Source organism: Schizosaccharomyces pombe, assembly GCF_000002945.2.
Source record: "Schizosaccharomyces pombe strain 972h- genome assembly, chromosome: II".
Lineage (NCBI taxonomy): Eukaryota > Fungi > Ascomycota > Schizosaccharomycetes > Schizosaccharomycetales > Schizosaccharomycetaceae > Schizosaccharomyces > Schizosaccharomyces pombe.
The window spans coordinates 3,546,076-3,567,583 of record NC_003423.3 but is presented as its reverse complement, the minus strand read 5'-3'; the positions used below and the strand labels follow the sequence as shown (position 1 = coordinate 3,567,583).

At 36.0% G+C, this 21,508-nt stretch overlaps 10 protein-coding genes, 14 long non-coding RNA genes and 1 other non-coding gene across 25 annotated transcripts; 12 read left to right on the top strand and 13 right to left on the bottom strand.

The window, feature by feature from the left end:
* Nucleotide 1: 1 nt before the first annotated feature.
* Nucleotides 2-1,408, bottom strand: SPOM_SPNCRNA.6186. The gene has a single exon (NR_195536.1). It is a non-coding gene; the product is annotated as a non-coding RNA (long non-coding RNA).
* Nucleotides 244-1,835, top strand: cem1 (3-oxoacyl-[acyl-carrier-protein]-synthase condensing enzyme). Its single transcript, NM_001022407.3, has 3 exons — nt 244-717; nt 755-1,543; nt 1,590-1,835. The coding sequence occupies exons 1-3, from the start codon at nt 397-399 to the stop codon at nt 1,758-1,760; spliced, it is 1,281 nt and encodes a 426-aa protein (NP_596487.1). The 5' UTR covers nt 244-396; the 3' UTR covers nt 1,761-1,835.
* Nucleotides 1,602-5,887, bottom strand: SPOM_SPBC887.12 (P-type ATPase). The gene has a single exon (NM_001022406.3). The coding sequence runs from the start codon at nt 5,695-5,697 to the stop codon at nt 1,921-1,923; it is 3,777 nt and encodes a 1,258-aa protein (NP_596486.1). The 5' UTR covers nt 5,698-5,887; the 3' UTR covers nt 1,602-1,920.
* On the top strand, nt 1,916-4,645 carry SPOM_SPNCRNA.6185. The gene has a single exon (NR_195535.1). It is a non-coding gene; the product is annotated as a non-coding RNA (long non-coding RNA).
* Nucleotides 4,932-5,315, top strand: SPOM_SPNCRNA.6184. Its single transcript, NR_195534.1, has one exon. It is a non-coding gene; the product is annotated as a non-coding RNA (long non-coding RNA).
* SPOM_SPNCRNA.6183 lies at nt 5,319-5,758 on the top strand. Its single transcript, NR_195533.1, has one exon. It is a non-coding gene; the product is annotated as a non-coding RNA (long non-coding RNA).
* Nucleotides 5,888-6,471: 584 nt separating the features above from the next.
* pus2 (tRNA pseudouridine synthase Pus2) lies at nt 6,472-8,309 on the bottom strand. The gene is made up of 2 exons (NM_001022405.3): nt 6,900-8,309; nt 6,472-6,862 (listed from the first exon to the last, which is right to left on the bottom strand). The coding sequence occupies exons 1-2, from the start codon at nt 8,186-8,188 to the stop codon at nt 6,796-6,798; spliced, it is 1,356 nt and encodes a 451-aa protein (NP_596485.1). The 5' UTR covers nt 8,189-8,309; the 3' UTR covers nt 6,472-6,795.
* Nucleotides 6,688-8,417, top strand: SPOM_SPNCRNA.1615. Its single transcript, NR_150509.1, has one exon. It is a non-coding gene; the product is annotated as a non-coding RNA (long non-coding RNA).
* A 29-nt stretch (nt 8,418-8,446) lies between these two features.
* Nucleotides 8,447-10,496, bottom strand: mcs4 (response regulator Mcs4). Its single transcript, NM_001022404.3, has one exon. The coding sequence runs from the start codon at nt 10,308-10,310 to the stop codon at nt 8,742-8,744; it is 1,569 nt and encodes a 522-aa protein (NP_596484.1). The 5' UTR covers nt 10,311-10,496; the 3' UTR covers nt 8,447-8,741.
* Nucleotides 10,125-10,371, top strand: SPOM_SPNCRNA.6182. The gene has a single exon (NR_195532.1). It is a non-coding gene; the product is annotated as a non-coding RNA (long non-coding RNA).
* Nucleotides 10,497-10,557: 61 nt separating the features above from the next.
* On the top strand, nt 10,558-10,883 carry SPOM_SPNCRNA.6181. The gene has a single exon (NR_195531.1). It is a non-coding gene; the product is annotated as a non-coding RNA (long non-coding RNA).
* Nucleotides 10,884-11,146: 263 nt separating this feature from the next.
* On the top strand, nt 11,147-11,564 carry SPOM_SPNCRNA.6180. The gene has a single exon (NR_195530.1). It is a non-coding gene; the product is annotated as a non-coding RNA (long non-coding RNA).
* SPOM_SPNCRNA.423 lies at nt 11,470-11,666 on the bottom strand. Its single transcript, NR_150814.1, has one exon. It is a non-coding gene; the product is annotated as a small non-coding RNA, stationary phase specific (non-coding RNA).
* A 261-nt stretch (nt 11,667-11,927) lies between these two features.
* Nucleotides 11,928-14,904, top strand: sog2 (leucine-rich repeat protein Sog2). Its single transcript, NM_001022403.3, has one exon. It carries the CDS (start codon nt 12,102-12,104, stop codon nt 14,760-14,762), a length of 2,661 nt encoding a protein of 886 aa, NP_596483.1. The 5' UTR covers nt 11,928-12,101; the 3' UTR covers nt 14,763-14,904.
* Nucleotides 11,948-13,491, bottom strand: SPOM_SPNCRNA.6179. The gene has a single exon (NR_195529.1). It is a non-coding gene; the product is annotated as a non-coding RNA (long non-coding RNA).
* SPOM_SPNCRNA.6178 lies at nt 13,663-14,099 on the bottom strand. The gene has a single exon (NR_195528.1). It is a non-coding gene; the product is annotated as a non-coding RNA (long non-coding RNA).
* On the bottom strand, nt 14,852-15,554 carry SPOM_SPBC887.08 (uncharacterized protein). The gene is made up of 2 exons (NM_001022402.3): nt 15,341-15,554; nt 14,852-15,282 (listed from the first exon to the last, which is right to left on the bottom strand). Exons 1-2 carry the CDS (start codon nt 15,464-15,466, stop codon nt 15,034-15,036), a joined length of 375 nt encoding a protein of 124 aa, NP_596482.1. The 5' UTR covers nt 15,467-15,554; the 3' UTR covers nt 14,852-15,033.
* Nucleotides 15,555-15,692: 138 nt separating this feature from the next.
* mrpl38 (putative mitochondrial ribosomal protein subunit L38) lies at nt 15,693-16,240 on the bottom strand. The gene is made up of 3 exons (NM_001022401.3): nt 16,195-16,240; nt 16,094-16,151; nt 15,693-16,030 (listed from the first exon to the last, which is right to left on the bottom strand). The coding sequence occupies exons 1-3, from the start codon at nt 16,234-16,236 to the stop codon at nt 15,750-15,752; spliced, it is 381 nt and encodes a 126-aa protein (NP_596481.3). The 5' UTR covers nt 16,237-16,240; the 3' UTR covers nt 15,693-15,749.
* A 582-nt stretch (nt 16,241-16,822) lies between these two features.
* SPOM_SPNCRNA.1614 lies at nt 16,823-17,505 on the bottom strand. The gene has a single exon (NR_150508.1). It is a non-coding gene; the product is annotated as a non-coding RNA (long non-coding RNA).
* On the top strand, nt 16,837-17,589 carry snx3 (sorting nexin Snx3). Its single transcript, NM_001022400.3, has 4 exons — nt 16,837-17,032; nt 17,082-17,147; nt 17,203-17,399; nt 17,480-17,589. Exons 1-4 carry the CDS (start codon nt 16,949-16,951, stop codon nt 17,562-17,564), a joined length of 432 nt encoding a protein of 143 aa, NP_596480.1. The 5' UTR covers nt 16,837-16,948; the 3' UTR covers nt 17,565-17,589.
* On the top strand, nt 17,556-18,773 carry cwf29 (RNA-binding protein Cwf29). The gene is made up of 2 exons (NM_001022399.3): nt 17,556-17,707; nt 17,798-18,773. Exons 1-2 carry the CDS (start codon nt 17,703-17,705, stop codon nt 18,444-18,446), a joined length of 654 nt encoding a protein of 217 aa, NP_596479.1. The 5' UTR covers nt 17,556-17,702; the 3' UTR covers nt 18,447-18,773.
* On the bottom strand, nt 18,690-19,740 carry SPOM_SPNCRNA.6177. The gene has a single exon (NR_195527.1). It is a non-coding gene; the product is annotated as a non-coding RNA (long non-coding RNA).
* Nucleotides 19,021-21,456, top strand: lub1 (WD repeat protein Lub1). The gene is made up of 3 exons (NM_001022398.3): nt 19,021-19,126; nt 19,193-19,364; nt 19,410-21,456. Exons 1-3 carry the CDS (start codon nt 19,079-19,081, stop codon nt 21,344-21,346), a joined length of 2,157 nt encoding a protein of 718 aa, NP_596478.2. The 5' UTR covers nt 19,021-19,078; the 3' UTR covers nt 21,347-21,456.
* SPOM_SPNCRNA.6176 lies at nt 19,875-20,225 on the bottom strand. The gene has a single exon (NR_195526.1). It is a non-coding gene; the product is annotated as a non-coding RNA (long non-coding RNA).
* SPOM_SPNCRNA.6175 lies at nt 20,511-21,067 on the bottom strand. Its single transcript, NR_195525.1, has one exon. It is a non-coding gene; the product is annotated as a non-coding RNA (long non-coding RNA).
* Nucleotides 21,457-21,508: the final 52 nt, after the last annotated feature.

The following is a 21,508-nucleotide window of genomic DNA, read 5'->3' as shown; positions in this document are numbered from 1 at the left end:
CTTCTTTGTTTATTAAATTTGAGCTTTACATTTATTATTATTTTTCCTATGGTGCTAATTCATTTCTATAACAGCGGTATTCCTTGAGGATGTTTAATTATGTACAGGAAGTAATTGTTACAAGGCCACCTTCTAGTAATCTTTAACTATCGCATAAACTGTAATTAAACGAACAGGGTGCACCTCGCTTCAATCAGTCTCTTAACTTTAATAGCCAACACACCTTGACCATGCATAAAAACTGAACATTTAATCCACTTTCAATCAGAACTTTGAAATCGATAACATAAACACAGTTTTGATCGATTTATATACTGTTAAATTCTCGCCTCAAATACCCTGTCGAAAGAAACGACAGATAATCTATTATTATTTCCACAAAGTAATGCTAGAAAAATGAAACGTGTGGTAATAACTGGACTGGGGGCCGTAACCCCTCTAGGCAATGGAGTTAAAACCAATTGGCGAAATCTAATTCAAGGAAAATCAGGTATCGTATCTCTTAAAGGATTTCCTGAGTATGAGCAAATACCAAGCAAAGTTGCTGGAGTGATACCAAGGGGAAAAGAAAAGGAAGAGTGGAATGTATTAGACTACGTTGACCAAGGGAAATTACGTGAAGTAGCTACTTTTACCCAGTTAGCTCTCACTTCTGCAGCTGAAGCATTAAAAGATGCAAGGTGGATTGACATAGATGAACAAGAAAAGCTAGCAACGGTATGTGAATCCAGAAAACTGTATACTAACAAAAAAGGGAGTTTGCTTTGGAACTGGCATAGGAAATCTTGACGATGCTTTAAATGAAAACGGTGTATTAAATAAGGCTGGAATAAGAAAAGTTTCACCGAGGGTCATTTCTAAAATACTAATTAATATGCCAGCAGGGTATATTTCACAAAGATATGGTTTTACTGCCTTAAATCACACAACAACTACAGCATGTGCAGCAGGTTGTCATGCTATAGGAGATGCCTTCAATTTTATAAAGCTTGGACATGCAGATGTTATTATTGCCGGTGGTTCTGAATCCTGTATTAATCCGCTAACCGTTGCTGGTTTTTCAAAAGCAAGAAGCTTGTCAACCAAGTTCAACGATAATCCAAAAGCGGCCTCAAGACCGTTTGATGCAAATCGTGATGGATTTGTAATTGGAGAAGGCTCCGCTGCCTTAGTCCTTGAGGAATTGGAGCATGCCAAAAATCGAAATGCTCATATATATGCTGAAATAGTCGGTTATGGTTTGGCATCTGATTCATATCATATTACAGCTCCAAATCCAAATGGGGATGCTGCTTACTATGCTATGAAGCGTTCCTTAAAACAAGCTGGTCTTTCTGCAAGTCAATTGGATTATATCAATGCTCATGCAACTTCAACCAAGCTTGGAGATGTAGCAGAAAGCATAGCGATTACTAGGTTACTTTGTGATGTGAACCGGAATCCTGAGGCATTTCCTGTATCTAGTAGCAAAGGCTCTATTGGCCATCTTTTAGGAGCAGCAGGTGCAATCGAATCTGTCTATACGGTCTTGACTGTCCAAAAGGTATTTTATTCTACTCAAACTTTCTATTGCTAACAAAACTGTATAGGGCGTCTTACCCCCTACGTTAAATTTCGAATACTCTGATATTCCTCAGCAGTTTCAGTGCGATTATGTGCCGAATGTGGCTAAAGAGAGCCGCATTAATGTTGCTTTGTCAAACAGCTTTGGATTTGGTGGTACCAATGCGTCTTTATGCTTTAAGAAATTCTTACAGTAATACAGAAAAAACGTCTTGTTAATCGATTAATAGGATGAATAACATAATAATTCTAAACGAGTGATAAACTAAAACAACTTAACATCGTAAAACTCATCGAAATCTGAGATCTAGAAACCAAAAGCGAATGTAATATAAAATAATAGAGAAAAATACGTATCTAACGCATTTCACCGTATGCTCCACGAGTATGTGTAGTATCATATGCATCTAAAATCCTTGACTGGTCCTCTTCACCTTGAGAAAAAGCATACCCTCTCTGTTTACGCATTCTCTGCATCTGTCTTATTTTCCTGATAGCTTTATGAAACCCGACAATACGAGGTCTATAGTCTGTGACATTATATTTCTGAATTTCTTGAACGTAATGATACTCCTCAGGATAATACATTCTGGATGAATATTTCCACACAAAGTCACGCATCAGTGCTATTGTTGGCAAAACAAGTAGGGAAGCCCAAAATTTTAGATTCCCGTAAAGATGTGGAATTATTCCGTAGTACTCCTTTGAAAATCCGATAGCGGGTGCTGCAACAGCATAAATGGGCATAAACACTATCCATAGCAAGAAAGATCCGAGGGTAGCAATTACAGTGTATTGAGTCCAATGATTACTAATTAAGGCAGCCTTACCTAAAACAGTAGCTAGTATTGCAGCGTAAAGTGTAGTACCCCACACCCAATGACCTGACGCGAGACCATCCTTATTAGGACCATCATAGTAAAACACAGCAATGGAACAAAGAAATAGAAGAAGTGAATGATAAAACCCATTTGTTATCCAAGACCAAAACCTTTTTAAGTTAAAAAATTCACTTCTTTGACCTAATTGATAAAGTTGCGGATACTGAAAAAGTTGACCAGCGCTTACAAACTGATCAAATATACCTATTACCACCGGTGGAAGAACAGTAAAAAGCACATTATACAGTGAAATAGACCAAGACTCAAAAATTACCTGGCCGGAAAATGCATTGCAAAAAGCGTACCAAAACTGAGTCATGTAGAGAGCAATGTTTTTGTAAAACGAGTACAAAATAAGTTTGCTGAGACGCTGATAACACCAAGATCCGTGAACAAGTAACAATTTTTTTAAATAGCAAAATTGGGAAATTGAAAAATCAGAGCTTCGAACTGCTTGTAACCCTTCCATACCGCTGATTCCAACCCCAACATGGGCAGCTTGAATCATCGGCACATCATTAGCGCCATCTCCAATAGCTAATAGCACTTCACCTGTATTTCTTTTAACCATCTTAACGATCAAAGCCTTCTGTAAAGGTGAGACACGACAACATATCACGGCACGGCATAAAGAAGCCAGTTCAAAGAATCGGCGTTCTAGGCTAAAATCTAATGCATAAGTAAGTGAAACCCCATCTATAACCAAAGCCATTGATTCAACATTTCCAGTGGTAGCTTCGTTTCGATATATAGAAGATAACTTAGCCATTACGCTTTCAGCAGTAGCCTCTTTCGTTTCTTCGTTCACTATAACTAAACCCATGTCTTCATCAATCAACTTGCAACTCATGCCAATATTAATTGCGGTCTCTTGTCGATCACCGGTCAGAACCCAGATTTTTATTCCAGCTGTTTGTAAAGTTGAGATAGTATCAGGAACTCCATCTTGCAGTCTATCTTCTATAGCGGTAGCTCCCAGCAAGATTAAATCCTTTTCAATTTCTTCAGCAGCATCCATAAGCTTCTGAGCACGGTCAACCAGACTAGAGGCTGCAGTTTCAAACACTGTTGACCACCTTTGATATTCGTCTTCCGGGACTTCCCGCATAGCAATACAAAGCGTACGTAAACCCACGGTAGCATAATCTTCAAGATGATGAATCGTAGTTTGTAAGTACGGGTTATCGGATGCTAACCTTTCCATAATGACTGTGTCAGCACCTTTAACGTATAAACGAATTTTTCCATCAGGACAACGAAAAACTATTGACATCCTTTTGCGAGTAGAATTAAATTCGCAAATATGTAATAGTTCATAACTTTCATCTTTTCCAAAAATACTTACAGTCACTAAATGCGGTTTCCTCGCTAGAAACTTATAACCAATGGATGCAGCACCTTTCACTAAGGCACCTTCATCCGGTGAAGAAGCTTGATATTTAATTGAATTAGTGGATTCATCATACTCTGGGATAACCGTATGGCAAATAGAAAGAACTAGTAAGAACTGATGTATAAGGCTTGCATTTTCACTATGTTTGAGATTTTCTTTAAGCGTATCAAAATCGTATATGTACATATCAGAATCAAGGTCTTCTGAGGTAAACTGACGATCTTCAGGAATAACATCAGCATATGCAACACCGGCTATAGTGCATTGACGAAATTCCATTTGATTTCTCGTCAATGTACCTGTTTTGTCGCTAAAAATATATCCAACCTGACCCAATTCTTCAACTAGAGAAGATGTGCGGCATGCAGCTGGAGTATCAGTTTCCTCATTGTACATATCAAGGTCACTGCTGATTAGCTGTGCCTGTATATATCGGACTAACTCAAAAGTAACGAACAAAGAAATTGGCACAAGATTTGAGTAGAGAATCCAGAAAGTCAGCAACCCTTTGAAAAACATGCCGGCCCTGTTGGAAGTATATTTAACATAAGATAAAGCTGATCCATAAACCGAACGATGAATGAGAGCTCCAAGTGAAGAGGCAAAACAAAGAAACACAAAGATGCATAATAAAAACAGAATCTGTGAGTTCACTTGCTTCTCGACGGAAGTTCGTTTAATGGGTGTTTCTGTAGTGTTCTTCATAAGTTTAGATTCATGACCAGTAAATACAACAATGCCATACACCCAAGGCGTATTACGAAGCTGAGCACCACGAAGCAATAACTGATCGGGAGATAATGGAAGTTCTCGATCACTGGGAAGAAGCTTCAAAGTGGCATCAAAAGTATATAAATTATTATTCGGTTGCTCCGATTTAACTTCTCCTGATAGCTGACCAAGCTCTACTGGTTTTAGAAGACCTGCTGTTTCTGGGAGAGCTTGCTTAATTTTTAAATTAGTTTCGCCATCCAAATTTGCAGTCTCAATATAGCATAGTCCCTCTGGCTCAGATGATGATAAAAGTACTAAGTCAGCAGGGAAAAAAGTTTCAGAAACGATTTTAACAATGTCACCAACAACTACATCCTTCCATTGTTTCTCAACAAAACCAGTCCCCTGTAAAACGTAGCAAGGCGATTCATTCAATTCTTGATCTTGTTTTTTGCGCTTTATATCCTCCATGATTTCTTTAATACCAGAAACTGAAAGTACAATTAACATGGGGCCAATCGTTGTATAACGATTAACTGGTGTGATTCCAGGAATTTGCTGCACAACAGCCGTGAAAAGGAAAAATAGATTTGCATATTTTGAGAATTGTTCCTTTAGGAATTTTGGTAAAAATGTGAAAGCGCTGTATTTACAAGTTGACACAGCGTTGTGTAAGAAATGGTTTGCTGAATAATCATTTAAAATGATCTGTCGAGGACCAAGATCTTCTGGCTTAACCTGTTTCTTCTCTTTTTTAAATAAGTTCTTTATTTTTTTTATACGCGAAGTAAATGTATTCTTAGGAGGTGGTAGGAAAGATTCAGGTTGTGTAGGGTCATTAAAATCGCGCAAAGGTATCTCAATGTGATTTACGTTTGTACCTTGCTTATTAAGTTGGTTGGCCTTACTTTCACTTCCTAAAGGACTATTCTCTATTCTTGTATCAGCAAGGAATGGATTGGTAGAATTTTGGCCTGAAGAAGATATATATTGGCTTTCAGAGCCAAAAATATCTTCGAATTCATCTTCACCCAGAAAAGGATTGTCTAACGTTCTACCAACCATCGATTCTCCGGCAAATTCATCCTCGTCTTCATCTCGTGATATCCTTTTAGCATTTTGCTTATTATCTACATCTCGGGCCATTGATATTTACAAGATATTAACAATGCAAATGATATGCGCAGAAAAAGCAAAGATAGGACGTATTTTCAATTATCCTTCTTAGAATTAATAAATAATGTTTTTTTTTTAGAACGACAATCACTTAAAAACTCAAAGAATGCGAATTGTATTAAGAGTATCGTCGCAGGAGTATATGAAATGGCGGAGTGTTGAACTGACATAACACTGAGGAACGTAAAAATACAAACCACACGTATTGTAAACAAAAGGTTCATTTGAACGCCAAACTAAACTTCACTTTCAATAAAACAAAAGAATTGATCTCTCCAAAATCTTATAAGTAAAAATTCCTACTTATAAAGTAGTTTAAAATACTATTTTAAATCAAAAGTTTGGAAATAGATTGGATAACGATATACCACATTAAAAAGACAAATGTTTTTACCATTATATGGCATACTAAGTGCCTCTAAAGGTCGCATATTCAGAAACAGTAACTATAAAGGAAGAGTAAACAAATGAAATTTAGAGTCACTTACAATAACTAAGTTCACATTTATTTAAAAATTTACAAATATATCAATCACTAGTAATCGCAATTTTACAGCAAAAGTAAAAGGGAAAGACATTTCATTTATTGGATTAATCTGTCTTGATGCTCGTAGGGGCCAACTTGTTATGAAGATACAAGTAGTCCGATATATCATCAAATTTGTTCTTGCTAGGGTTTAGCAACCTTCTTCAGGGAAAATGAAATCTAAAGAAGGTGAATAAACTAGCTTCGAGCGAATGAACATTTTCATTTCCAGTTTTGCAAATTTATCTACATGAGAGCACGATTTAAAATAAGATATATCAGTTTGAATTAGAAAAAACCTAAACTAATTACTCTGCTATTTACGAAGTGGTTAATATGTGTATATACGTTAGCGCTACCTAAACCTAACAGGGCGTGTGACTGGAATATTCTTATAGGGTAGGGTTTTTGCTTAGTAGGAATGCTTGACAATTGCAAAAAATTAGCTTGCTTGCAGCAGTAGGTTTACAAAGAAAGAGACGAAATGGCTTTAAATTGTAATTATCTATTTGTCAAAATAGACTGTGAGTGTCTTGAACATTTCATCCAAATAAATAATCAAATTGATGTCCAGTATGTTGATCGATATAAGACAGGAAACTGAAAAATCTAGCATGTTAATGTCGTATGTAAATAAAGCACTTACAGTTTCTCTTTTTGTTCTAACTTAATTATGTCGGGGTAAATAGTTTTAATTTTTAAGGACAGAATGTCTTCTTCAAAGCAATCAAATTGAATTTTTTCTAGACCATCTGTAACAGAATCGTTATAAGAAGAAAATTTAATATCTTTTAAAAGAAGAACATGACCTGGACTTTTACTAATGTTCATCGTTATATTTGGATCGAACGCTTTGTCTATTAATCCCGTAGGAGCACAGCTTCGTATAATCATCAGAACATGAGCCATCATTTTACGAATCTGATTTAGCATAAAAGAATTACCTTTAATCGTAACAGGAATCCATTCCCAGTTTTCATAAACAAAAGGAGTTCCGCAAGTAACACTCTCAATGAATCGATAATTACTTGGTGATGTGGAGTCATCAGTGACAGTAAAGTTATGAAAATTATGCCGGCCTTCGTATTTCTTTAAAAGCTGTTGTAAAACCTTTAAACGATCCTCTTTTATACGATAATTCATATAGCAATAATATTCAGCTTGCTTTAAAGCCTTCTTTAATTTTGCTTGGGGAGGTATTACAATCCCAGCCGGAATAGGCTTTTCATAGAACATACCTTTAAATGGGTTAGTGAATGCATCTTTATTAGTATCAAACATTTCTTGTATTTCCTTCTGCTTAAGCTTCACTGTATTCCAAAAAGAAATCAAATCGTTCATTGAATAAACTAAATTTCTTTCTAACTCATTATCCAGTTTTCTTGATAAGTTTTTCTGCATTTTTTTAAAAAGAGGACAAGAGGGCTTAGGAGGAAGTAAAGCAAAAGAAGGAATTAAGTATTCATATGTCCTTGACTCGCAAGAAATCCTAGGATTAAAGTACTTTGGCGCAGGAAAGACACTCCACACACGAATTTGAGAACAAAGTGCTTCATTCAACTCAGTTTTAAGTAAGGAAATATCTAGTGGCTTATCGACAAAAAGATTTAATGATATTAAATTTCTTAATGTATGGACCCCTTTGTCTGTTCTAGCTGCTCGCGCAATACACAAATGTTCAGCATCAATGTTATTTGTTTTTAAATAGCCCAATTTTTTAAGTACAGCTACAACATCTCCTTCAATTGTTTTAAGGGGATTATTTATTTGAATCCCATGGTAACCATAACCAGAATATCCCAATAAAATGATGATACGAACTTTGTTAGATTCTTTTGTGCCCTCGATTTTTTCTCGCTTTGGTAATTTTGGTGTTTCTAGATCCTCTGCGGGTATATGCTCCTGTTGATTTTTTCTTTTCGAGATAGAAGTCATTTTTTATAAAACAAATCTTCTAAAAAAATTTAAAGAAAAAAAAAACACCACAGTTTACTATTAATTACAAAAACGTATTAAAACAAAAGACACAGAAAATATTGGTGTTTAAGTGTGGTATGGACGCAATCAAGAATGATGCACACGAGATTGAAATACGCTCATTTTTTAGCGACATATTAAAAGTCTTTACAACTAAAATATTAGATACGAAAATAAGATATCCTACTTTATTATCTTTGTAGATGAATAACGAAATTTTGGAGTTTTAATGTACAACATAATATTAGGTAAATCAGAAAGTGTTTAGTTATAAGGATAACACAATTAGCAATAAGTATCTATGACAAGCTGATCCATTAATAATTAAGGCAGGTAATTAGGTAAAGGAAAAGAGGAAATTATTTTGCTAGCAAACCATAGCGTCCGACAAATTGATAACCAAAAGATTAATTTTATACAATAAAAGATTACGGAAATAAAATGAGCGGAGCTCGACTTATTGTGGTGAACAGAACAAAACACAGTGATACAAAATTTGGTAAGGCTAATATCATCGACCGCGAAAACGGCACCAACCATTCCAATCAATAAGCGCTTGCATACAGCCCCACTCCGTAATTTTTTTCTCTAGCCAAACTAAAGAGACAGGCTTTGTAAGAAAATCATTGCAACCAGCAGCTAAAGCCTCGTTTCGATCAGCCATTAGGCTAGAAGCAGTAAGTGCCACTATAATCACAGGAGATTGAAATTTGTTTTCATTTAGCTGATCCTTTTCAGGTATCGGTTGTGTCAATTTTGGAGCACCAACTCCAATTGCGTTTAACCGCTCAAGTCTCCTAATTTCTTGGGTGACTTCAATACCGGACATCGTGGGAAGTTGGATGTCCATTAGAATCAAGTGAAAAGATTTCTTTTTCCACTTCTCGAGTGCTTCAAGCCCATCTTTAGCAACCTCCGAGGAAATATTGCGCTTCTTCATAAAAGTCTCTAGGATTTTTTGATTAATAATATTATCTTCAACAATCAAAACGTTAATTGGAGGAATCACTCCTTCAAGTAGACTAGCAAAAGGTGCTTTCGCACCTATGCCGGGACTTGTTAGAACATTGACTGGTGAAGTACCAACAATTCCATCTATTTGATTAGAAGGAAATCCTAAATGGGCTTGTGTATCAGCATTTAAGGGATCTTTGTTGTCTGCTATAGGAAATTGAGAACTGATATCAGGGTTCATCCTATTTGCTGCGTCAATATCAGCATTAACCGCGGGAAGGACTCCTGCGGTACCAGATTGTTTCGTATAAAGCGATGAATGACTAATACTTCTACTATTAGTGGGTGTCGCGACTTCGGCTTTCGCCAATTTTTCAGCTGTTGATTCATCAGACCGAGTCGACATTCCAATAGAATTTTTTCTAGTAATGGATTCGGCTTCGTCTGATGGTTGCGACTTGTCAGCTGAAGTTAGATCTGGTAAAGAGGGTCTTGAAGCCAATGTTTGCTGTCTAGAAGAACGAGGCAAAAGTAGTACGCCAGTTTTATTTACATTAGAGGAAGGAAGAGTTTGATGGGACCTAGTTCGGGATGCATTTCGTAAATTATAATTTAAAGGACCTCCTTTATAAGAATAAGTACTTTGATGTCGTGAAGGGGCAGAAACCGGGCTCTCAAGTGAATCAAGAGCAATGGATGGCTGTTTGATACGCGGGACTGTTTCGTTCGCTGGGGTAGGGATTATGTTAGGTGGGTATTCAGAAAAAACGGGAGGTGTTGATTCAAATGTAGAGGATGAGAGTTGAGAAGAGCGATATCTTAAGGCAACTGAGGTATCCGGCGACGCTACTAGAAGCGCGTCGTTAAAATCCTGACCATGAGGATAATAAGTTTCCATGACAAATAATATGCTTTCGTTGGGACTGAGTTCTCTAGATTGCAACTCCGATGATGCATTTGGTGGAGCTACTACACGAATCGAAAGCTCAGGTGCATCATAATACTGACTGATACGAATAGGGAATTTCCGAGCGATGGCATCTTTTAAATCGTCAACCAGATGATCTTCAGACAATATAACGGAGGAAGTAATCCCATCTGGAACTTTTTTAAACCAAATGCGCATCTTCTATATATCTTCTTTCTTTTGACTTAACCTCAACTTTCCTATATACAGTATGAACAACCAAAACAGCCGCCTGTTTTTACGTTTAACATTCGATAGCTTCTTGTATAATCCCCTTCTATTTTAAATTTAATAGAAATATACAAGTATAAAATCACTGTTCGTGATAAGGAATGAGTAAGGTATGGTTCACGATACAATACGGCAAGCCTACTTAAGGTGTTGAGTTTCGTTACCTAGTCGTGCAACAAGCGCTGGGGATTTAGTAGAGTACTTAGAGTAACACCTTCCATCTGAGGACAAAAATCGAATAAATTTTAACACGTGAAAATAATAGGCACAGCTAAAACTGCGATTGTAAATTATACATTCTACGATACGAGCAAATAAGTATTCGTTTAAAAGGGATACTGTTGTGTTATTGACTTACTATTAGAATTCGACATTACTAAAATTTAACTAATTGAGTAATTGTTTCTGAAATTTATTCCTTATTTTAGATTTTATTTAAAGTATGTAGTTTAAAAAAAAAAAAAATTAAACGTTATACCCATACTTAGTTGGCTACCATTAATGGTCCTATTACTACTTGTCAGGTTTGGATATTTAATGACTCAGATTAAATGATTTAATCAACACAAACCAATATTTTTGAAATTCAAAAATAATGAGGCTTCAATTTCTCAATGAGAAACCAAAAAAAATTATTTTAGATAGTAACCCATTTAGTCATAGAAAAAAAAACCGTGTTTGATTATATGTACAATTTATCAACTCATTTATTTTTATCAGGTTCTTAAATCATAATGATAAACCTAGGCGATTCTATTAGGAAGCAATATATTAAGGACTAATAAAATAAACAATAAATATTAATGATTAGGAAATCAAACGCACCAAGATAATCAAATTGATAAACAAACTATAGATAAATGACAGAAATATTGAATCAACAAAATTGCAACTCATTCAAAAAGTTATCAATTTACACTTAAAGAATTATTTACCACAAAACATACTGTAGCGTTAGCATTTGTTGCTCCTGTTAATAACGACTTCTGATCTCGATGAACTCAAAAAGTTCGAACCAACATAATATAGCGAGTGCTTTTGATCATTCAAGAATTAGAAATGAATGCTAACAATACTACATTACAATTACGAATTACTATATGTCACATGTTCTGATTACCTATCGTCTTACAAATGATAACAATACGATGTAGATCCACTAATAAATTTTTTAATTTATTAGCTAGAAATGATAGATGTAAAATCAAAGGAACAACGTTCTTTAGTTCAGCTGTGGTGGTTTGTTTAGAGATAAATTACATTACCGCCTTCATACAAGGATATCCGTAACCCCCGTTATCATACAACCATATGTACCGCTATGTAGTGCACATACGAAAATCAAGTAGTCTAACATATCATTAATGATAATTACGAACTGCATAGCTAAAAAAAATAAAACGCAATATCAAACTTAACGAAAATATTTTGTGTAAACGTTAATAAACTGTAATTATTTTAAGGAAAAGTGCTTATTCACGTTGTTAAAATAAAAAAGTACAACCTACAGATGCGTACACAGAAAGAAGTGAGTTTATTCGTTCCGCGAACTAGCTTGGCAGTAAATTTTGGGGAATTGACTTTTGTACATTATAGCATACCATTGTGGATCAATTTTATGTTCATTGCATTTTTTTAGTAATTATTACTTCTTAGAGTTCCTTTTTTTTTCAACAAAACCTTCGGATTTACGTCTGAGGTGATCGATCTTTTCATGCTATGTCTGCTCATGAGGTGTCCTCCACAAAAAACTCAGAAATTGAAAGAATTATTAAAGAGGCAGAAGATGCGGGTCCTGAAAATGCACTTACGTTAGATCTATCTCATCTAAACTTGCGGGAATTACCTTATGAACAATTGGAAAGAATCCAGGGTCGGATAGCGAGACTAGCGCTAGGCCATAACTTTATAAAGAGTATTGGTCCTGAAATCCTAAAGTTTACTCGTCTCCGGTACCTAAATATTAGATCGAATGTCCTTAGAGAGTTTCCCGAATCTTTGTGTCGACTTGAGTCACTTGAAATTTTAGACATTTCTCGCAATAAAATCAAGCAACTGCCAGAATCCTTTGGAGCTTTAATGAACCTTAAAGTTCTTTCAATTTCTAAAAATCGTCTTTTTGAGCTTCCCACCTACATTGCACATATGCCGAATCTTGAAATTCTTAAAATTGAAAACAATCACATTGTGTTTCCTCCTCCGCATATCGCTAATAATGACTTGCAAGATTCTGATATGCAGTTGTTTATTGCCAATATAAAGGGATATTTGTCGCGAAACGAATCAGTCTTTAGAACGCGAAGTGAAAGTACTGTTTCCGCTGCTTTATCCGCTTCAGCTAATCTTAGTCACTCGGAAGAAAATGACTCCTCTGTGGTTGATTCTTACTTATTTAGTGCCCCATCAGATACTAGCCATGCGGTTTCACCTGGCATGCTGACGTTTGTCACGCCAAGTCCCCATTCACATTCTCCTGCCGGGCATCAACAGTCCACACCCAAATCGACTTTGTCAAAGACAAATGAGAACTCAGAAGGAACATTGTATGATTCAAATGTTGCTCATGGATGCACTCATCCTCCATCACTTAATCAATTAAACAAATTTCATCTAGATGCGTCGCCTAGACAAGCCCGTCCTCGTAGGTCAGTTTCTTTAGCTACTGGCCTCAATTCTCCTTCTGTTTCAAAACCACCTTCTTCTGCTACAGGACCATTGTACCATTCACCCCAAAGCTCACTCACCAATTCCTCCGTCGCTAGTGCAGACGTTCAAGAACGTACTCACAATACTAACGGCGCTAGCCCCATTCAAGACCAAATTTCAGAATTCACTGATCAACATCAAAATCCCTCAAATAATGATGCTGCTTCCACACAATCGATTCTAAAAACAGCTCCAACGCAGTTGAGTGCGAGTGCTAAAACATCAGCCATAAGTTTACCTGAGGTTGCCAAGAAAGAGCGTAATAGAAGCAATAGTACAAATGATGATTACTCTTCTACTAGACTTCCATCGAGTGTTTTACATCGTCTTGAAGCCCTTAAAGAAGCGCGCAAACTTTCTGAGCAATTACCAAATCGAATTTTTGCTCAAGATCCTCATCCTTCCCCTCGTTTGAAAAAAGAAGAAACGCATGAAAATGGCTCCAATTTGACAAATGACTCGGTCAACAGCTACTTCAGTAACATTGGAGGGAGTGAGGTTGAAATGAAGCACTCGGCCTTTGAAAAAACTTTAGAGTCGTCTAGGGGCATATTGTTTTCGCTTTCGCAAGTCCAACAAGCCCTTCGTCAGCAACTTCTTTTTTGCAGCAACCCCGTTGTTTTAGATTCTATGCGTCATGTGTTACATACTGCCAATGTTCAAATTAAGCGGCTAATTCTGTGCTTTGAGGATACCCAACAAAGCAATGATGGAACTGCAAACATTAATTCCATAGTAAACGCTTCATTGTCTTGTATCAGCTCGTTTCGTAAACTAATTGAAGTGACAAAAAAATTTTTAAATGAGCTCACTAGTCGTGCGGATGTCCGATATGTTCGGCTTTTACTGCTAATTCTTTTCGATGCTGCAAAGGAGTTACAAAACGCCTTGGTACCATTGAGTCCATCACAACCCCATAGTGGTAATAACATATTCGCCGATCAGGTACGTCAATCTCCGACAAGTATGATCCGGACTGCATCTGGGCTTACGAACAGAATCGTTAGCGTTGAAAAACCAGCATCAGTGATGAATCCTGAAATTGATAAACAAATACAAGATCAGGTCGCTTTAGCAACAAACAGTGCAATGTCAGTTTTGACATTACTAATTGATGCTGTTCCTAAAAATAACCAGCCTGATCTAGTAAATGAAAACATCGCACCCAATTTGATTAGTAAGTTACGTGAATTGGGATCATTATCCGCCGCCGCCTGTGATGTTACTAGAAAACTTAAGCATCGCCTTCTAACTTTTCAAACGAATCCGGAAGAATTGGAATGGCAGCTTTTTTTGGACGACACTCAAGCATTTGTCAAGTCTATTATTGCAGTCGCAAATTTAGCGAAAGCGTTATCCAGTGAATATACATTCCAAAAAAGCGTATTAGCTGGTCTTTCAGCTGCAACAAGATCTACAAAAGATCTTACTATCTTACTTTCTTCCTCTGCTCGACATTACACTGAGTCATCTTTAGCCACTCCTGTTCCTTTGATGTCCCCAATAGCCCGCGTACCTGCAACACCGTTGTCAGCGGCTCTGGGTTCGGCTGCTCAATCTATTACATCTCCTCTAATCATGTCACCAGCTGCAATTCCGGCGTCAGCCTATAGTACTAATAAAATCGATTACTTTACTGACGCGGATGGGAACGTGGAAGGTTTACAGCGCTAAAGAATTTTTTAATGAAGATTGATGAGGAATAATTGGTAACTCGATAACTCAAAAGCCTACAAAGACTATAAATTTAATGATACAAAAAATGATGCACGATTGAATTTGATTAATTTATTTCTTATTCAAATAACAAAACCAAGGACAAATTGTAAAGGATGATGGTACAAGTAGTGATTAATCTGTTTCCACATGAAAATCATGTACAAAAATTAGACAGAGTGTGTAGTTTTGGGTAGGTACTCTTTGACAAGACAAAAATTTTTTCTAATTAATTGCTTTGCTTATTTTCAAGTTTCATTTCGCATCTTCTGATGATGTCTTCAATTTCATTGATTTCGCCTGAACTCAGTCTGTGGTACTCAATGCTGGAACTATCAGTTGGAACATCAAGTGCTTGAAATGCAAACTTTTTAGCTAAGGAATAGTTTCCCAGATAATATTGTTCTTCCGCTGCAAATTTTGATTGCTCTAAAATATAGGCTTCTTCACCGAGGACGACGCCATTTTTACTAAGATGCTGAATAATCTGTTAAAATCATAGACAATAAATTGGGAGTAAAAAATGAGTAACATACACCAAAACATTGAACTCTTGGAGTCCATCCATCAGTTTCAATGCTTACTTTCTGTTTTAATCGCTTATTCCGTTCAAGCTTTGACTCACTAACATCAAAATCCAAATCAATCGCCAGCAAATCCATTCTTACTAGAACATTAAATTCTTTTGATCGATCAGATATATTTAACAGATAATGGACTATATAATAAAGCCTGCTACAGCTGTATTTTACTAAAAAAGTGTGTAGTAAAAACCTTTTAACCCCACAATGCTTACGAGTAACAAAACTCCAAAAAAGCAAAATCTTAATTGGCTATCAGGTAAAAAGTGTTTGCTGAAGAGACAAGGTCCCTTAATTAGACGTAGAATAGAAAATTAAAAAATATATTTTAATTAAGTGAAATATTAACATTACAATACCCTTTTCAGATGGTTCGTGGAGCAAGAGATGCTATTTTAGTATGATGTTTTGTTCTGAGCTCGTTGGCAACGACTGACAAGATACGGGTTCCCAGAGGCTCACACTCCTTATTAACCAAGACGCAGGCATTATCATCAAAACGAACATAACGACCATCGGGTCTTCGAACTGGTGATTTCGTCCGAACAATGATAGCATGGTGGATATCACCGCGTTTAACTTTATTAGCAGCAGTAACTGATGAACCGCTTCGTGCCTTTTTTACCACTACTACCACTTCATCACCTGTTTTTTAAAAAAAGGTGATGTTAGTCGAATATAAACAAAAGATCACTTCGTGCTACTTACCAAGTGAAGCGAATTTTCCCGCGCGAACTACACGAATGCACTCAGCTAAGGTAGCACCCTTTTCCATCTTATTAGTACAAATAGTAATATTTTAAACTTACGGAATTGTCGATAACTTTGAGTATACCTTTAAGTCCGATCATTGCTAAAGATTCAAGTACTTGACCATACATTCACGTACTCGCTTCCACTATAAATTACACTATGCGTAATATTAGAATTTGGTATTTGACGTTAGTTGGCATATCGTAGTATGTAACACATCGCAAAATATATAAATAAAAACAACTGTTTGTATTAAAAAAAAAGCGATTTGATTAGATGCATTCAAATATGAAATTATTCCAAGCAAATTGTTTGTCATAACCTGTTATCTTGCTTTAACCTTCTGATGTTTTGCTTGTTACACATGTTTTAATCAAATTCTTCATCATGCATGGAGTTGTGGAATAGTCATTAAAGCAAAAATGTGATATTGACTAGCAATTGCTCTTATCATATTAAAATATCATAATGGATTGTATGCTACATATTTGATTTTGTATTACTCGTTAATTTTGTTGAAAGTGAGAGGAGGATTTGGACGTTAGTGAATCCATTTTATTTTTTGGAAGCAAATGAACTATCATTCTCATCTTTAGACGACGCAGTTTGAAAAAATGCTCTGCGATATGTTTACAGTAAACGCCTTACTAATTTGCGATCCGATTATGAATCTCATTAGCCGTACCCGTATCTGAGCTAGACACTACACCTTGTATCGAAACTTTTAAACTTCTTCAAAATTTCAACTATTACTTGTTAAACAGTAAAATAATATTGGATATCGCTCTTAAGAGTAATAAGGGTAAATAAATGGATAAATTAAGTAGACCGGAAATCAGGCAGCAAACTACTCAACAAATGTATGATGTTCCTGAAAACATCCTTGAAATTGATGTATGTTTACTTTATTATTTCGAAATATTTCTAATAGATGTTATTTTAGGTTATAAATCCACAAACTCACGGTATTGGAAGAAACATGTTTACTACTTATGAAATTGTTTGTCGGGTAGGTACCACTGAAATTCATCTTCTGATAGCAGATTATTAACTCATTTTTGTAGACCAATATGCCCTATTTTCGTCTACATAATTCTAGCGTTCGTCGACGTTACAGCGAATTCGAGAAATTTCACGATATGCTTGAAAGAGAGTCCGGTCGTGTTTCAATTCCACCACTTCCAGGAAAGATATTCACTCAAAGATTTAGAGATGATGTTATCGAAGAACGTAGACAAGGTTTGGAAAATTTTTTACGACTGTAAGTATTGAATGTTAATTTTGCCTTATTGCCCCAAAGAGCGTTTTAAATTGCACAAAAACTAATACATTATTATGTAGAGTTGCTGGACATCCTCTTATTCAAACCCATTCTCGTGTTTTATCTTCTTTTTTACAAAGCCCGGAATTCAAGCCTACGCCATAAACCCGCCGCTAACTTGTTTTTCTCCATTTTGCCCTCCAACTGTTAATTTTTGTCAATCTTTTTTTTTATTTTAAAAGAAAAATTTGGAAATCAATCTGTTACAAAGTTTAATTACCATTTAAAATACCTTAGGTTGTTATGAAGTAAGTTTTCTATTGAGGCTAAAATATAGCAAAAATCCGATTCATCTTTTCGCTGTTTTCGTTTTTTAATTTTAAAATTAACAAAAGTAGCTCCATTCGTCAAATTGAGCGTTTAAACGAGCAAGAGTTGGATAAACCTTTTAGCAGTTCTTGGCACCAAGATTATAGTGATAGTGCATATATTTACATCGGCAACTTAGATTTTGATTTGAACGAAGATGATATTTTATGTGTGTTTTCTGAGTTTGGCGAGCCAGTGGATATTAATTTAGTGCGCGACAAAGAAACCGGAAAATCGAAAGGCTTCGCCTTTCTAAAATATGAGGATCAACGTTCGACAGTCCTTGCCGTTGACAATATGACGAATGTAAAGTTACTTGACAGATTGGTTCGTGTTGATCACGTTGCTAGCTACAAAGTACCGCAAAAAGAAAAAGAACCTGCCAACTTAGTACCGTTAGGCGAATCAGGTAGTTCTCTTTCAGTGAGTACAATCAACACTTCTAATTTACCAGACCATGACTACAAAACGATAATACAAAACGAAGTTGAACAAACACTCTCACCCAAAGATGAAAAAGATTTACTTGATCCCATGCGTGATTACATTCATAGAGAAAAGCGTAGAAAGCTCAAGCATGAATCGTCGGACCGTTCAGATAAATCAGATTCAAACCGTCATTCCCGTCATCATCGTCGACATTCCCGTAGTCGTCGACATCGTGATCTGGATGGATAGCTATCATATTGGAGTATATGTTTAAATTTACTTCCTTCGTAATGATACTAGGGGTATGGTACACGATTTATGATGATGAATGATTTTTTATTTGATCAATATAAGAAAACTATTAAAAAGTGTATTGTTAGCATTTTTTTTGGTGTTCTTAAACATACTAAATTTAATGGAGGACTTTGGATTTAAATTACAAGATTGCTGTGGAATTGAGAAATTATAAATGACTTGTTTACAAATTTGTTGTTTGCAGTTTTTTTGCTAGTTTAAGCAACTAGTCAGGATAAATCGATATATTAATTTGCTGCAGCAAACCAGTTAAATGTGCTTCTTCCCAATTGGTAAGACTAATAATTAAGTGTTGTGAAAATTCTACCAAAACCACCTTATAAATAAATATATGTGTATTTTTAATATTTGCAAATTATAATTTGAGTCCTCAAACTATTGTATTTTCCATGGTATTCTAATGTGCTCGAACTACAGCTAGAAGTAATCTTTTAAGGGATTCTAACGATGTCAATGATATCAAGTTGTTCCTATGTATAAGCTGTGAAAGCCTGTTTAACTTCCTTCTGCGAAAAGCAAATATACCTTTATATTGGCTTCTCATAATCATCCTTAATAGACTGAAAATGACCTCTTATGAACTTTCACGAGAGCTAGGTGGCCATAAACAAGATGTATGAAGAAAGGGTTATTTGTTAATACCATAATCATGAACATGTTCAATAACAAATATATATTAGGTTCGCGGTGTTTGCAGTATTTCCAATGAATTGATAGGATCTGCCTCTCGAGATGGAACTTATAGTGTCTGGGAGCAAATCAATGGAGAATGGACGCCCCATTTTTACGAAAATCATGAAGGGTTTGTCAATTGTGTTTGTTATGTGCCGGCGATCGATAAAAACTCTAGGGGTAATTACTGATATTGATTTTATTTATTTATTAACTTTGACAAAGGTTACATATTTTCAGGCGGACAAGACAAATGTGGTATTCTTCAAGAAGTAGGCACTAATTCACCCTCTTATTATTTGTTTGGACATGAGTCCAACATCTGTTCTGCATCTGCATTAAATAGCGAAACAATTATTACTGGAAGCTGGGATAGTACGGCTAGAGTATGGGCTTTAGGCCAATGTAAATATGTACTTAAAGGGCACCAATCCTCAGTTTGGGCTGTTCTTGCCCTTGGTGAGGATATCTTTATAACAGGTTCAGCCGATAAATTGATCAAGATTTGGAACGGAGAAAAGCTTGTCAAATCTATCTTAGCACATAACGATTGTGTTCGCTCGCTTTGTCAAATTCCTGGAGGTTTTGCTTCCTGCTCTAATGATGGTGTTATTAAACTATGGACTTCAGATGGTGAATTCTTATATGAATTGCATGGCCATACCTCGTTTGTATATTCTTTAACTTATATCCACAACCAGCAGCTGATCGCATCTTGTGGTGAGGATCGTACAATCAGGATTTGGAAAGGTAAAGAGTGCTTACAATGTATTACTTTACCGACAACTAGTGTTTGGAGTGTTTCCTCCCTTCCAAACGGTGATTTAGTTTGCGGTTCCAGTGATGGTTTTGTTCGCATTTTCACAGTGGATAAGGTTCGAGTTGCACCTACTGAAGTACTGAAAAATTTTGAAGAAAGAGTTTCTCAGTTTGCCATTTCGAGCCAGGAAGTTGGTGATATTAAAAAAGGGTCACTGCCTGGTTTAGAAATTCTTTCAAAACCCGGTAAAGCTGACGGGGACGTTGTAATGGTTCGTGTAAATAATGATGTTGAGGCTTACCAATGGTCTCAAAAAGAGAATGAATGGAAAAAAATAGGCCAAGTGGTCGATGCTGTTGGTAACAACAGGAAGCAATTATTTGAAGGAAAAGAATATGATTATGTCTTTGATGTTGACGTTGCAGATGGTCAAGCTCCTTTAAAGCTTCCTTATAATGCTACCGAAAATCCATATCAAGCTGCTAACAGATTTTTGGAGCTGAATCAACTTCCCTTGTCTTACACCGACGAAGTAGTTAAATTTATTGAAAAAAATACTCAAGGTCACAGTTTGGAATCGAAAAAGGAGCCGAACCTAGAGAGCCAATCTTCAAACAAGATTAAGACGACCATATTTCCAGTTTCTCAATTGCTTTTCTCTAATGCTAATGTTCCGGCAATGTGTCAAAGATTACGTTCCTTAAACAATACAAAGTCAAACCCTTTACCTGCTAAATCTATCGACAGTTTAGAACGTGCTTTGTCTTCAAAAAAAATTACAGATACAGAAAAAAATGAGCTTTTGGAAACTTGCTTATCTATCCTCGATTCATGGTCTTTGGCAGAAAGGTTTCCTGCGTTAGATGCTTTAAGGTTACTAGCAATCAATTCTTCTTCTGATTTAGCTCCAATATTTTTAGAAGTATTTAGCCGAGTTGTGAAATCTGTGCCTTCTAGTGGGAATTTTGAATCGATCAATGTGATGCTAGCGTTACGTGGTTTGTCTAATGTTGTCCCAAATATCACTGATGCTGAAGGGGTATCGAAACTGATGGATTGTTTGACATCTACTGTTCCGCAAGCTAGTAGCGCCAAGGACTTTAAAATTGCGTTTGCAACATTAGCAATGAATTTATCAATATTGTTGATACAACTAAACCTCGAGAACACTGGAATTGAACTTTTATCAATACTATTTTCATTTTTGGATGATCCATCTCCTGACAACGAAGCTTTTTATAGAGCATTAATGGCTCTTGGTACACTTTGCACTGTACCCGATATCGCTTTAGCAGCTTCTCAAATATATCATGCCCAGTCAATCGTCCATGGGATAGCGGAAAGGTTTTCACAGGAGATGCGCTTTGTAGACGCTGAAAAGCAAATCCTTTCACTCTTTTAGGATAATATTCGGAGGTTTTTTTTAAAGAAACGCGTTGCTTACTTCAAATCTTACTTTACGATTAAATGTCTCTTATTTTAAACGGTTTAACATTAGGCTTTAATGACCTAAATATATTAATAATTCTTCGAAAACCCAAATTTTAATATTGTATATTATAAG

Coding starts and splice junctions, on each gene's coding strand:
- mrpl38 (NM_001022401.3), bottom strand. CDS start 16,236: ATGATCGGACTTAAAGGTATACTCAAAGTTATCGACAATTCC. Junction 16,152..16,194: donor TCAAAGTTATCGACAATTCC/GTAAGTTTAAAA, acceptor AAGATGGAAAAG/GGTGCTACCTTAGCTGAGTG. Junction 16,031..16,093: donor GGGAAAATTCGCTTCACTTG/GTAAGTAGCACG, acceptor TTTAAAAAACAG/GTGATGAAGTGGTAGTAGTG.
- mcs4 (NM_001022404.3), bottom strand. CDS start 10,310: ATGCGCATTTGGTTTAAAAAAGTTCCAGATGGGATTACTTCCTCCGTT.
- snx3 (NM_001022400.3), top strand. CDS start 16,949: ATGGATAAATTAAGTAGACCGGAAATCAGGCAGCAAACTACTCAACAA. Junction 17,033..17,081: donor AAAACATCCTTGAAATTGAT/GTATGTTTACTT, acceptor ATGTTATTTTAG/GTTATAAATCCACAAACTCA. Junction 17,400..17,479: donor TTGGAAAATTTTTTACGACT/GTAAGTATTGAA, acceptor ATTATTATGTAG/AGTTGCTGGACATCCTCTTA.
- pus2 (NM_001022405.3), bottom strand. CDS start 8,188: ATGACTTCTATCTCGAAAAGAAAAAATCAACAGGAGCATATACCCGCA. Junction 6,863..6,899: donor TTAGAACAAAAAGAGAAACT/GTAAGTGCTTTA, acceptor TTAACATGCTAG/ATTTTTCAGTTTCCTGTCTT.
- lub1 (NM_001022398.3), top strand. CDS start 19,079: ATGACCTCTTATGAACTTTCACGAGAGCTAGGTGGCCATAAACAAGAT. Junction 19,127..19,192: donor TAGGTGGCCATAAACAAGAT/GTATGAAGAAAG, acceptor AATATATATTAG/GTTCGCGGTGTTTGCAGTAT. Junction 19,365..19,409: donor GATCGATAAAAACTCTAGGG/GTAATTACTGAT, acceptor ACTTTGACAAAG/GTTACATATTTTCAGGCGGA.
- cem1 (NM_001022407.3), top strand. CDS start 397: ATGAAACGTGTGGTAATAACTGGACTGGGGGCCGTAACCCCTCTAGGC. Junction 718..754: donor AACAAGAAAAGCTAGCAACG/GTATGTGAATCC, acceptor CTAACAAAAAAG/GGAGTTTGCTTTGGAACTGG. Junction 1,544..1,589: donor CGGTCTTGACTGTCCAAAAG/GTATTTTATTCT, acceptor AAAACTGTATAG/GGCGTCTTACCCCCTACGTT.
- sog2 (NM_001022403.3), top strand. CDS start 12,102: ATGTCTGCTCATGAGGTGTCCTCCACAAAAAACTCAGAAATTGAAAGA.
- SPOM_SPBC887.08 (NM_001022402.3), bottom strand. CDS start 15,466: ATGGATTTGCTGGCGATTGATTTGGATTTTGATGTTAGTGAGTCAAAG. Junction 15,283..15,340: donor CAAGAGTTCAATGTTTTGGT/GTATGTTACTCA, acceptor CAGATTATTCAG/CATCTTAGTAAAAATGGCGT.
- SPOM_SPBC887.12 (NM_001022406.3), bottom strand. CDS start 5,697: ATGGCCCGAGATGTAGATAATAAGCAAAATGCTAAAAGGATATCACGA.